Here is a 14646-nt window from a genome sequence, read left to right as displayed (position 1 = left end):
TCATACATTTTTAAAAAAGCTCCAGGGAGCCACTAGGGCTCTAGAGCCGCGGGTTGCCGACCCCTGCACGAACCAGACTCTACCCAACGCACTAAAACCCTTCTGTACCAACAAATCCCCCACACAATACATAAATAGATCAAGGTTGTTGTTTTTCATTGAGTAACCTAACATTCACCTGGGACTTTTTTTTTTTTACAGTGGTTCGGTCCAAATGCCCTTCATATGTGGGCACTACAGGAATTTTGATCCAGGAGTTCAAGCATGTTTTCAAAATGATTACAAAACAAGACAAATTCAAAGGTAAACAACTGTTTCTTGCTATTTATTCCCATTCAGAAAATGTCACATTGTAAATCTCATTACTGTGACCATATCATTTGTAAGGAAAATTAAGACAAAGCACTAGGTGTTTGCCATCTCAGGCACTTAATTAGATTACGATTCAGGGTGCTATGTTCCAGTCATTCAGCAACTATAATAATTAAGGCATTGGTTTTCTGGTTTCAGGGTTTTTTCATATACATACAGTGGTGGGCACTTTACCAAATATTGCCAGTCCGTCCTAGGTCCGTCCATCTGTATTCATAATGTAATTGTGCCTCTGTCTGTGTTTGATCGACCTTTGAAAACCCTTCTATCACCAGTTCGTCCCTGCGTCCTTCATCAGTCCATGTTTTAAAATAAAAAAAAGACATAAATCAAAATTATAGAAACCAATAAAAAATTAAAATGATAATTGCATATATCACTATCTATGGTGGCTGCTGAAAATCTTTACAGAACCGCATATTCATTTATTTTATCCAATGTTGTCTACGTGATCACGGTCGTCACACATCGTCAACATTTTAAACTCAAACTGACTTTTAGAAACATTCTTTAGAGCTTCACTAAATCTCACGAAGTCGCATAAAAAGTACTCTAAACATGTCATGGCTCCGCTCTGCTCTCGCCGTTCTGATTGTTATCCAATGCAGAGCTGCGCTTGCTAATCAGTGCTGATCGGTGCCACCTGTGCCCTTGTTACTGGCTGATTAGGGCGTGTATTTAAACCCCACAAACCCATCAATCTGCGGTGGTTTGTCTGCCTCGATACACGTATGCTTGCCTGCCACCTGGTTCTGCTATGCCACCTGATTGCGGCTGATTCACTGTGTAGTCCGATGCCTGTTTCCTGATTCGCTGTTCTTTTAAGTGAACTGAATCTTTGGAATCAGTTTACTCAAAAGATTTGTTCAAAAGAATCGTTCACCGAATCGACGCAACACGTTCACTGACTGATAGGTTAATGCAGTGTTTCCCAACCTTTTTTGAACGAATCGTTCACTCACGAGCCAACACTAACAGCAACACACACATAAATTGAGTATGTGCCGATGCCACAACATGAAATCTCAAAATTCTCCGATTTGCCACGCATGCACAATTAGCCTTGCGGAAACTGACCTGTGGTTTGGTAATCCTGTTTACAATTCGCTCGGTATTTAATGTTGGACAATTTCCCACGGAACATCTCTCACGTGACACCGGTGTGCCGTTAATGCACGGTCAGGCAGTTCACTCACTGACTCATTCGCGAACTGGAAAGTCAGCACTCGTTCACTCACTGATCCGTTCTCGCGATGAACGTGAAATGCAAATCACTCACTCACTGAATCGTTCACTCACAGATCCATTCAGTTGATGAACGGGAAATGCAATTCACTGACTCGTTCGTGAACGGGAACTGCAAAAAGCCGCGATGCACCAAAATATCTGCAATATTCAATATTCGTAAAGCCCACGTATCACGGTAATAAATTATACTATTTTATGTTTTACTCATTCAGTTGTGGTTTATATGAAGTGGAACATCAATGCTTTTGTCTGAATTCCTTATTTTGATAGCATCACAGGTCCCTCTTTTCTACTTGTTCTGAGGCGCGGCTCAGAGCAAGCTATTTTGGTGCGGTCTCTTTAAATGCAAATGAGATACTTCACACCCCACACCCACCACGCCTCAAAATGTGTGCCTCCTTTTACGGTCAACACATTTGTAGTTTTTTTTTTAGCCGAGGTAGCGTTTACTTGCGCCGCAAACTTTTTGATTGATTAAAAGATGTCAACGGCAGAAGACTTGTCCATACATACATAACACGTAACAAAATAAATCCCCTCACAATATTTATGAACACGTCTTGTAAACAAGCACTGCAGTCAAGCTACGATGTAAGCTAATGCTCGTGCTAGCGTTAGCGAGAAGCTAACAAATGCATTTAACACATTATTCTGTTCCCCAAGAATAAAACAAATGCAATTCATTTGATACAACTACTCAAAATGCACCCACAAGAAGTGAAAACAGAGCACACAGGTCCAAAATCAGCAGAAAGACTGATGCTAATGTTATGAAAACGAGTGCATAGACACGCTATATTATTCAAGTGAGATACAGTTTATTACTTTTATGTCATCTCTAGCTTACCGCGTTTCCATAGATTGAAGGAACTGACCCATGAACGATACGAAGTCTTTCGGCCAATCCTTCTCTATACTGACAAAAGATTTCTGAAACACTCATCCTTGAACAAGCAGGACCATGCCCACAGACGTGGGAACACTGCTTGAAAAGAAAAAAAATTGACCAAGCACTTCTTTGAGGTTCTGATTTTGGGGGACGGTGCAATGATTTGTGTGGATTGATGCATCCAACAACGGAACATTTTAATCTCTCCACCTCCGCATCCATGATTTGTTTGGACTACAAAAGTCTCTCCGAGTAATACAGATGGCGGATTTGCGAAACCATTTGGCAACACCCATTACCTTGTTTGGTTTGTCCCGCCCTAACGGATTTGATGTAATAGATAAAAATACGTAATAGAAAATGGAGAAAACTGAACAGAGTAAAAAATAGCCCCCCCAACAGATAATTAAAGTACTGTATTTTCCGCACCATAAGGCACACTTAAAAGCCTTTAATTTTCTCCAAAAACGAAGCTGCGCCTTTTAATAAGGTGCGCCTTTTGTGTGGACCAAATTCCAAAATCTGTGAATTTGTTTTGTGTGGCTTCCGTAATATACAGGCGTAATATGAAGACCCAATGAACCAATCAGTGGACATTATGTTTTACGTTGATCGGGGCAAAAAAAAACTATCAGAGGACTTGATGCAACACGTAGAAGAGTACATACCTCCGCCGCCATTGGAAAATAAATACTATCGTTGCAAATCTGTAAAAGTGTTTTGTGTGGCTTCCATGTAATATACGTAATATACAAGCACTGATGAACCAATCAGAGGACACCACGTTTTATGTAGATCGGGGCGGTAAACCAATCAGTGGACTGGACGTAACACTTAGAGGAGTACTTACCTCCGCCACCATTGGTAAATAAATACTATCGTTTGTGTAAAGTACGTACCTCCGCCGCCATTGATAAATAAATACTACCGTTTGTGCAAATCTGTAAAGTTATTTTGTGTGGCTTCCGCCACACAGAGACGCAACAAACAGGCGTAATATGTAGATCCGATGAACCAATCAGAGGACATTACGTTGTTAATCGGGGCGGTAAACCAAGAGGCAGACTTCACATAACATGTAGAGTACGTACCTCCGCCACCATTAATAAATAAATATTATTGTTTGTGCAAGAAAAGAGCATTAGGAACCTCTAAAATGGCATAGACAACGAGACATGCTTACAAGGCACAATTAGAGCCTTCTGGAAAGCCAGGATCATTGCAGAAAAGTGACGACGACAAGACAATGAAGAGAGGGAACTTGGCATGTTTAGTGGCGAACTTGCCCAACTTAACTTAATTTGGATACAGAAGATGAGGACTTGGACAGATTTGTGTATGAATAATGATTAACTATAATGTGAGTACCGTAATTTTCGGACTATAAGTCGCGTTTTTTTTCATAGTTTGGGTGGGGGGGGCGACTTATACTGAGGAGCGATGTGTCCGGAAATTACGGTAATAGTTATTTGAATAACTCTGAATGTTACGTCAGGCCCGTTCTCAGCTCTTCATTTGTGTTTATGTTACGTTAGCATACCTATGAGGACCCGGGATGAGGGTCAGCACCTCCAAATCCGAGTCCATGGTCCTCGATCGGAAAAGGGTGGAATGCCCTCTCCGGATCGGGGATGAGATCCTGCCCCAAGTGGAGGAGTTCAAGTATCTTGGAGTCTTGTTCACGAGTGAGGGGAGGATGGAGCGTGAGATCGACAGGCGGATCGGTGCAGCGTCGGCAGTAATGCGGACCCTGTACCGGTCCGTTGTGGTGAAGAGAGAGCTGAGCCAAAAGGCAAAGCTCTCAATTTACCGGTCGATTTACGCTCCTACCCTCACCTATGGTCACGAGCTATGGGTCGTGACCGAAAGAACGAGATCTCGGATACAAGCGGCCGAAATGAGTTATCTCCGCAGGATGTCCGGGCTCTCCCTTAGAGATAGGGTGAGAAGCTCGGTCATCCGGGAGAGACTCGGAGTAGAGTCGCTACTCCTCCACGTTGAGAGGAGCCAGATGAGGTGGCTCGGGCATCTTATCAGGATGCCTCCTGGACGCCTCCCTGGGGAGGTGTTCCGGGCATGTCCCACCGGTAGGAGACCCCGGGGACGACCCAGGACGCGCTGGAGAGACTATGTCTCTCAGCTGGCCTGGGAACGCCTTGGGATCCCCCGGGATGAGCTGGATGAAGTGGCTGGGGAGAGGGAAGTCTGGGAGTCCCTCCTAAAGCTGCTGCCCCCGCGACCCGACGCCGGATAAGCGGAAGAAGATGGATGGATGGATGGATGGATGGAGCATACCTATCGTTTAGCCTGTTGTTGCTCGTTCATGTCTGTTCTTGGTGTTGGATTTTGTCGAATAAATCTGCCCCAAAATGTGACTTGTACTCCGGAGCGACTTCTATATGTTTTTTTTCACGTTATTGTGCATTTTATGGCTAATGCGATGTATATTCCGGAGCGACTTTTAGTCTGAAAATTACGGTAGTTATATACTAGATCTGTGGAATAACGACGAGGCTGACGTCAGGGCGCACGCGCGATGTTGTTGACAAAGGACGAGGATCGATGGATTTAATGATTTGTAGTGACACAGATGGTTTGATAATATTATTGCTTATATAATAGTTATTTGATATACAATTTATATATTATTATATGGGCCTGTGGAACATTTTGGAAGTGCAAGCGCCGTCAGCGGCGCGCACCCATTGTTGACATAAAGGACGATCGATGGATTTAATGAATTAGAGTGACACAGATGGTTTTATAAACGTGTTAGGTTTTATAAATGTGTTATTTATGTAAGTTATTTGAATAACTCTGAATGTTACGTCAGGCCCGTTCTCAGCTCTTCGTTTGTGTTTATGTCACGTTAGCTTACCTATCGTTTAGCCTGTTGTTGCTCGTTCGTGTCTGTTCTTGGTGTTGGATTTTGTCGAATAAATGTCCCTCAAAATGCGACTTATACTCCGAAGTGACTTATATATGTTTTTTTTCACGTTATTGTGCATTTTATGGCTAATGCTTCCTATATTCCGGAGCGACTTTTAGTCCGAAAAATACGGTACAGTAGAGCAGTGTTTCCCAACCACTGTGCCGCGGCACACTGGTGTGCCGTGAGAGATGTTCAGCTGTGCCGTGGGATTGTCCAATATTAATTACGGAGCGCATTGTAAACAGGATCGCCAAACCACTGCTCAGTTCGACTATGATAGCCACCCAGCTGCTGTCAGAACAGCAGAGCGTCTTTAGAAGTGACATTTGTCTTATTGTCGTAATATTTATAGCGCTAGTCTAAAACAGTAAACAAAGTCATGTTGATTCTTTTGGATTTGAATCACAATCACTTTCAATAGTTTATTCCTTACACTGTCTAAAACATTTTTAAAAAACTCACTTTTATTTAAAAAAGAAATACAATTAAAAGAATATTTAGTATTTATTTGTATTCAATTATTTGACTCTTCATACATATATAGGAATAGGACTTTACGTCTTTCGTTGTAATATAACTGATTTTAATATAGAAGCTGGTGTAACACTTAACAGATTTTTGTTGGGGGTGTGCCTCGAGATTTTTTTTCCAATGAAAAAGTGTGCCGTGAATGAAAAAAGGTTAAGAAACACTGCAGTAGAGTACATGGTTAAAAAGTAGAATTAAGTACAACCAAACTCAGTCTTGGTCCCGTGACGTTATTTTGTTTACCGTAAGTCATGGCATACATGCACCCTATAATGCGGTGCAGCGCACCCTATATGTGGATTAAATACAAAATAGACCCCACAATTGAGTCTGCACCTTTTAACCCGAAGTGCCTTATGGTGCGGAAAATACGATATCTCTGCAGCACCTGAAGGGATATGTTACACTTTTCTACACACTTGGAGACTCAAAATACACAAGAAAATGAATTTAAAAGCAAAAAAAGTGGATTTTCCATGATATGCCTCATGATATGGCCATAAAAGACGGAGCACAAAATAGTGAGGGATCACTGTAGTTTGTGTAGAAAATGAAGTTTCCCAACACTGTTAACAGGAGAGTGTATTTTTAAACATGTTCAATAAATACTGTTCCAAACATGTTCAATGTATGATTTTCCAATCTCAAAAACAAAATCGTGTAAATAATCGTGATTTCAATATTGAACAGAATAATCGTGATTATGATTTTTACCCATAATCCAGCAGCCCTAACTTTGAGTCTACATCCTTGAAAATAGGGAGAAATAACCACGAAAGTGACTGTGAGTTTTGATTCCTCAACAGACTTGTGTAAGGAAACTCCCGCGGTTGCCTGGTAGGTGCATGGAGACATTAACCATCAATCTCAGATTATGAGTCAATTTCACTGGTGAGATCCCAGAATAACACTGCTATGATGAGATGAAAATGTTAGCATATTAACAAATGACACATTTAAGAACTTTAACCATTTTAAATGTGTTGTTTTGTCATATTAATAAAATATTAATACAATATTAATTTTATCAGATTTCCTTACAACAACAAATTTGACAAACTATTATTTTACCTTGGCGGCTCGGTGCCGCACTGGGTAGCACGTCCGCCTCACAGTTAGGAGGGTGCGGGTTCGATTCCACCTCCGGCCCTCCCTGTGTAGAGTTTGCATGTTCTCCCCGGGCCCGCGTGGGTTTTCTCCGGGCACTCCGGTTTGCTCCCACATTCCAAAAACATGCTTGGTAGGCCGATTGAAGACTCCAAATTGTCCCTAGGTGTGAGTGTGAGTGCGATTGGTTGTCTGTCTCTGTGTGCCCTGCGATTGGCTGGCAACCAGTTCAGGGTGTCCCCCGCCTACTGCCCGATGACCGCTGGGATAGGCTCCAGCACGCCCGCGACCCCCGTGGGGACTAAGCGGTTCAGAAAATGGATGGATGGATTATTTTAACTTGCCACAGTTTACGATAATATTCACAAACTGGGCAGAAAATCTTCTTAGAAAAAAGTAATAAGGTACTATTTATCTGTGAGGATTACAACAATGATTTGATAAATCCAGATAATCATAAAGCAACTGCTTAATATGATGTACAGTATGAGTTTGTATCCAGCTATCACAAGACCTATCAGAATTACATTGCACTGTGCTACTCTTATTGACAACATTTTTATAAGTAATATCCAGTTTACAAAATTCAGTGGTCTAATAGTTTGTGATATGGCAAATCTGCCTGTATTCACAGTATGTGATGTTAAGGAGATAAATAAGTCTCGCAGGATTTTGGCTCGGTTGGTCTCAACTACTTTGGGTGGTGTCTGCTATCTTTGTTCTGGGACTTCAGTCCGAGTTTGGAAGAAATTTTTTGGCACACTCTTCCTTGTGCTTGCTTATGCCACTATGTATACCTAAGCAGCCAGCATCTAAAAGCCTCTTTTTAGTCGCATTGACGTCACTGCATCAATGCTGCGCGCCATTTGCCATCACACTCACATACAACCCACACACGCATTGTTTTGAAAGCGTGTTGCAGTTTCACTTCAAAGGAGAATGTCGTGAGGGCTGGTGTTGTCTCGGCCAACATAGGTTGGCGTTTCCTCTGCATTCAATGGCCAATTCCAAATGCTTTACTATTTTACTTTCCTTTTTGAGCAAGTAACAAAGCGACAATACAGATTGTGCCTACTAGAACAAAGGGGCCCAGATGACTAGATGATGCATTAAAATGTATTGCAAAATAGATAAAGAAGGCAGTGTCGTAGGTGGTATGTTCGTAAGCTTCTTTAAACATGCACCTACTATGCCACCGTCGTATCTTGCTTTGCAGTAGCAACAAGCTGTGTGGTTCAGATTCTGTCATCCTTGGTGATAAATGAATTACAATTTAAACCAAGGGTGGGCAAACTTTTTGACTTGCGGGCCGAATTGGGTTCTAAATTTTGACTGGGGGGCCAAACCAGGAGCAGATGGATGTAGTGTTTGTGTGAAGTCATATAAATGACATGTAAAGGTCATTGCATAAAAGGTTTTGGCCTTTAGTAGGTAGTAAAGCCTGGATATTCGAAGAAAAGCTTTATGAAAACAAATGCATTTATCAACAGCATTAAAAAAAAATATTTCACCCAAAAAACTACTATCGGTGATTCTCATTAAATATGACACTGTTATTATGAATAACAGTTTCCATCACTTCAGTGGCTGCAGGTCAGATTTATGAAAGATATATGTATATAATAATGAGGCGAAATCACATAAAATGGCAAACATTCTTCAAGATGATGTAATTGGTCACAATTACATCATCTTGAAGAATGAGTGAAAGAATACATCTAAACACAGTAATAAAGAAATCAAAATGGCAACACGGTGACGGATGAGGACGCTGCCGACAGCGTGAGGAGGGCGCTTGCCGCTATCAACACCCGTAAGGCGGCGGGCCCTGACAACATCCCAGGTCGAGCGCTGAAGGACTGCTCTGGGGAGCTGGCGGGTGTCTTCACGGACATCTTTAACATTTCCCTGCAGCAGGCCATCGCCCTTCGTGTTTCAAGGCTGCCACCATTGTACCTGTGCCGAAGAAGCCTGCTCCGTCCTGCTTCAATGACTACCGCCCCGTGGCACTGACGCCCATCATCATGAAGTGCTTTGAGCGGCTTGTCTTGGAACACATCAGATCTATTCTCGCCCCCACCTTAAACCCCTTCCAGTTTGCGTACCGGGCCAAACGGTCCTCTGAGGATGCCATCTGCTCTTCCCTCCACTCGGCCCTCTCCCACCTGGACAGTAGGGACTCGTATGTGAGATTGCTGTTTGTGGACTTCAGTTCTACCTTCAACACCATTGTGCCACAAAAACTCATCTGCAAACTCGACAAGCTGGGCCTCAGTACCTCCCTCTGCAACTGGCTACTGGACTTCCTCTGTCAGAGGCCTCAGGTGGTACGTGTTGGCGACAAATTCTCCGCCAGCATCACGCTGAGCACTGGGGCCCCCCAAGGCTGTGTGCTCAGTCCACTGCTCTTCACCCTGCTGACGCATGACTGCACTGCGATCTACAGCGACAACCGCATAGTGAAGTTTGCTGACGACACGACTATGGTGGGTCTCATCACCAAGGGCGACGAGACTCAGTGCAGGTTGGAGGTTGACCTTCTGACCGCGTGGTGCAGGGACAACAACCTCCTGCTGAACGTCAACAAGACCAAAGAAATTGTTGTTGACTTCCGTAAGGGTCACACCCAACACCTGCCGCTGACCATCGACGGTGCTGTGGTGGAGAGGGTGAGCAGCACCAAATTCCTGGGGGTGCACATCAGTGAGGACCTCTCCTGGTCCGCCAACACCGCGTCACTGGCGAAGAAAGCTCAAGTCAAGTCAAGTTTATTTGTATAGCCCTAAATCACAAACAGTCTCAAAGGGCTTCACATAGCCAAAATTGACAATTATTCTCAAAGCATCCCCTGATCAAAAGCTCCCAAAAGGGCAAGGAAAAACTCAAAAAAACCCTGCCAGGGGAAAATGAGAAACCTTGAGAAGGGACCACAGATGGAAGGATCCCCCTTTCAGGATCACCAGGTTGTAATGGATGCAGAGAGTGCACAAGTAATACATAATATGAAAATCAATGAAAAAAATGGATGTCGGAGGTGCCCTCGATTGTCCTGGCAGTGTCCTCAAGGGGGCCGAGCCGCAGCTCCCCCATCCCGAACTGGTCCCCGAGAATCCAGCCAGCCGCCATCAGCTTTTGAGCCACCTAACCCCCTCCCCAGCCGGGGAGGAGGTGGGCAGAGAGAACAGAACAAACTCCGGCCAAATCGGCCATCACAAGTTAGTTAAAGGCCATCTCATAGAAATGTGTCTTTAAACGTGTCTTAAATGTTTCTACTGAGGTAGTAGTTCTAATATCCATTGGTAGGGCATTCCAAAGCTCTGGAGCCCGAATAGAGAATGCTCTAGACCACATGGTTGTTCTGACAGATCGTCGCTCTTCGGACACAAAGTATGGCAGCGGACCAAGAGGTATGTACGGCTTCGTGCACCAACTGCACCCTTCTCTTAGAGAGGTTGTCTCTGCTAGAGGGACGTGTCCGCCAGTTAGAGCAGAATAGTGCGATAACAGTAGTTGCGGCGGACACAGACGCGGGCTGTAGTCAGCCCGCTAGCCCGGTTAGCATTAGCCCCAAGCGGCTTGCTAATCGCGATGAGCCAGGTAAGACGCATAGCCGTCCAAAGTCATCTCGGTCTGCTGGCCCTCGCACTTTGGTCATAGGCGACTCCATTACCCGCAACATTACGCTTAAAAATCCAGCCACGGTAATGTGTATTCCTGGGGGCAGAGCACCCGACATAGAAGCTAATCTTAGGGAGCTGACTCGCAATAGGCCTAGTCAACAGCGTAGTTCCAACAACACTAGCTACTCGGACATAGTGATACACGTCGGCTCCAATGATGTTAGGATGAGACAGTCAGAGATCACAAAGAAAAACATAGCGAGGACTTGTGATCTTGCCAGAAAGATGAGTCGGCATCGAGTATTTGTCTCTGGCCCCCTGCCTGGGAGAGGCACTGATGAGAGGTTTAGTAGATTAGTCTCCCTTAATCGATGGATGGCTGGGTTCTGTAAAAAGCAGGGACTGTATTTTATAGATAACTGGTCCTCCTTCTGGGGCCGCCCCGACCTGCTGAGGAAGGACGGCCTTCACCCTAACCGTGAAGGCGCCTTCACTCTTTCTAGGAATATAGATTACTGTTTGAGCCACTCATGACAGGTCACTTTAGAGCAGGTCAGGGCACAGGTGATTAGACCTCCTGTGAGGATGGGTTTGGAGTCTGTTAAGTTAAAGTTAACTAGCGCTAGGCTAGACTTTCAGCATACACATAGCTCCTCGTGTAGACTAGAGTGCGACAGTTTAAATAGTGCTGCAGTACACATAAACACACTTTCTACTGGGGTAGTAGACAAATCCAATCACTCCGTCCCGACCGGTCTTGCTGATGAAACGGTGCCTGTTTTAGATAACTTCACATGTGTAACAAATACTCATCATCAAATTCCCACGGTCGTTTCATCCCACCGCCCTAATAAACTTTTGAGAGGTGATATTAGGCCTAGAGAACACAATTTTACTCGCATCCCGTTTAAAAATCCTTCGATAGATACGCGCCCTGATCAACCAATTACACTTAAATTCGGTTTTATGAATATTAGATCACTTCATACGAAAGCAGTTCTCGTTAATGACCTTATCACGGAACATAATCTAAACGTTTTTGGTCTTTGCGAGACCTGGTTAAAACCTAATGAACTGCTGCCACTTAACGAGGCCTCGCCTCCAAATTTTGTGAGCTCGCATGTGGCTCGTCCTCGAAAAAAGGGTGGGGGTGTCGCCCTCATCTCAAATTCTGAGCTTAGATTTAGGCCTCGCTCAATTCACGTATTTAAAACATTTGAAGTTCTCATTGTGCGATCCACTGCGTTACCGTCATTCTATCTTGTTGTTATTTACCGCCCACCCGGGGCTTACTCTGGCTTCCTGGATGAATTTTCAGAAGTTGTGGCTGATCTAGTGACAAATGCAGATAATATAGTTATCATGGGTGATTTCAACATCCACATGAATTCACCGTCGGAACCACTGACTTCGGCATTTCAAACTTTAATCGATACGTTTGGTTTTACGCAAGCTGTACAGGCAGCAACGCATAAGAATGGAAATACCTTAGATCTGGTATTATCCCGAGGACTAGCAACCTCAAATATAACAGTACTGCCATACACTACTGTTCTGTCTGATCATTTTTTAATAAAATTTGAAATTTTAGTTCCTTGTCAAAGACAAGAGAGCAATCAGAATTATAGCAGCCGTAATTTAAACTCCATGACTGCAACTGCGCTATCTGAGTTACTGTCGCCGGCAACCGCCATGTTTCCCGCGTACAGTGGCTCTATCGATAATCTTACAAATGAATTCAATGCGACATTATTAAAAGCCATCGACTCTGTGGCACCGCTACGTCTGAAAACTCGCCGTAGATGGCCAACTCCGTGGTTCACAGATGAAACACGTACGTTTAAACAATTATGTAGAAAGCATGAGCGCAGATGGCGTTTAACCAAACTTGAGGTTTTCCATCAGGCATGGAAGGACAGCCTCCTGAAATATAAAGATGCGCTTATTTTAGCAAAAACTCGTTATTTTTCGCAAGTCATTAATCTTAATAAAAATAATCCTAAATACTTATTTGATACAGTGGCAAAGCTAACTCTGCGCCAGCCGACCCCCGATAGCCCCTTCCACTCAGCTGACGAGTTTATGAAATTTTTTGCTCAAAAGATTGAGTCCATTAGGGACGAGATCAAGAATACCATGCCAATCGCTCCGCCGGTTACTAGCGCTGGGGATCATGCAATAACCCTCTCAAATTTTAAAAGCGTGTCCCTTGAAATGCTTACAAAATTGGTTAGTACGGCTAAACAAACAACATGTTTACTCGACCCGCTTCCAGCCAAACTACTTAAAGAATTATTTCCAATTTTAGGACCGTCCATCTTAAATATAATCAATCTGTCTGTTTCCTCTGGGATAGTGCCAATGGCCTTTAAAACCGCTATTATTAAACCACTACTTAAGCGAGCAAATCTTGACCCGGACTGTCTCAGTAATTATAGGCCAGTTTCAAACCTCCCATTCATAGCAAAACTTCTCGAAAAAGTAGTAGCACAGCAGCTTATTGATTACATGGTCGATAATAATCGATATGACTCTTTTCAGTCTGGTTTTAGAGCCAATCATTCTACAGAGACTGCACTTGCTAAAGTGACTAATGATCTCCTCATAGCTATGGATTCAAATACGGCGTCTGTATTGTTACTACTTGATCTTAGTGCTGCCTTTGACACTGTAGACTTCGATATTTTATTAGGGCGTCTTAAAAGTTGTGTTGGTATCTCAGGGTCAGCACTAAGCTGGTTCAATTCCTATTTATCAGGCAGGACGCACCGAGTGGTCCATGGTAATACGTCCTCTGAGCTTTATAATGTTACTTGTGGTGTCCCACAGGGATCGGTACTCGGACCGATTTTATTTAATATTTATATGATTCCGCTTGGGGGCATAATACGTAAATATAATATTAGTTTTCAATGCTACGCGGATGACACCCAATTATATATGCCGTTATCGATGACAGATCCACAGGACTGCTGTAATCTCGAGGCGTGCCTTGCGGAGATTAAGCAATGGATGTCTCTCAATTTCCTTCGTCTTAACCCGGATAAAACTGAGATGTTGATAATTGGTCCTACTCGTTATCAACATTTATTTAAGCAAACCACTATAACTATAGATAACCGTACTATCACTCAGAGTGATACAGCAACTAATCTCGGGGTAATATTTGACCAAACGCTCTCCTTTCAAAAACACATTAAGAATATAACCAGGATTGCGTTTTTTCACCTTCGTAATATTGCTAAGATTCGTCCTATCCTCTCGACTGGGGATGCGGAAACTATTATACATGCGTTCGTCACGTCGCGCCTGGACTACTGTAATGTATTGTTCTCTGGTCTTCCTAAATCCAGTATTAAAAGTCTACAGTTAGTCCAAAATGCCGCTGCGAGGCTGCTCTCACGGTCAAGAAAATTTGATCACATTACCCCAATATTAGCCGAATTACATTGGCTCCCGGTCCATTTAAGATGTGACTTCAAGGTTCTTCTACTAACCTATAAAGCACTGCATGGCTTAGCGCCTTCATATCTCGTCGACCTAGTCGTTCCTTATGTTCCGTCTCGTAACCTTCGTTCGCAAAACGCTAGTCTTTTAGTTATACCGAGGGCCAAGAAAATGTCTGCAGGGTCTAGAGCATTCTCTATTCGGGCTCCAGAGCTTTGGAATGCCCTACCAATGGATATTAGAACTACTACCTCAGTAGAAACATTTAAGACACGTTTAAAGACACATTTCTATGAGATGGCCTTTAACTAACTTGTGATGGCCGATTTGGCCGGAGTTTGTTCTGTTCTCTCTGCCCACCTCCTCCCCGGCTGGGGAGGGGGTTAGGTGGCTCGAAAGCGGTTAGCGGCTGGCTGGATTCTCGGGGACCAGTTCGGGATGGGGGAGCTGCGGCTCGGCCCCCTTGAGGACACTGCCAGGACAATCGAGGACACCTCCGACAT

The 14646-nt window shown here is 43.7% G+C and overlaps 1 protein-coding gene across 9 annotated transcripts in view; it reads left to right on the top strand.

Moving 5' to 3' along the window:
• pop4 (POP4 homolog, ribonuclease P/MRP subunit) overlaps positions 1-14646 on the top strand; it is a 44850-nt gene that overhangs the window by 18073 nt on the left and 12131 nt on the right. For 5 of the 9 annotated variants that reach the window (XR_007480568.2, XM_049717512.2, XM_049717517.2 and 2 more), the window contains exon 6: positions 202-303. The exons of 1 other annotated variant lie outside the window; for it this stretch is intronic. Coding sequence is in view for 7 of the 8 variants with exons in the window: in XM_049717512.2 (XP_049573469.1) it covers positions 202-303 (102 nt within the window). In the remaining variant the exon portion in view is untranslated. Of the gene's footprint in view, positions 1-201; positions 304-510; positions 2180-6775; positions 10422-14646 lie in introns of those variants that run through there. 3 more of the 9 variants (XM_049717514.2, XM_049717507.2, XM_049717519.2) reach the window with 3 other exon arrangements.

The sequence above is a fragment of the Syngnathus scovelli genome, chromosome 4, assembly GCF_024217435.2.
Source record: "Syngnathus scovelli strain Florida chromosome 4, RoL_Ssco_1.2, whole genome shotgun sequence".
In the NCBI taxonomy this organism is placed as follows: domain Eukaryota; kingdom Metazoa; phylum Chordata; class Actinopteri; order Syngnathiformes; family Syngnathidae; genus Syngnathus; species Syngnathus scovelli.
Note: the sequence above shows the minus strand (reverse complement) of the source record. Positions and strands in the feature narration are given on the sequence as shown.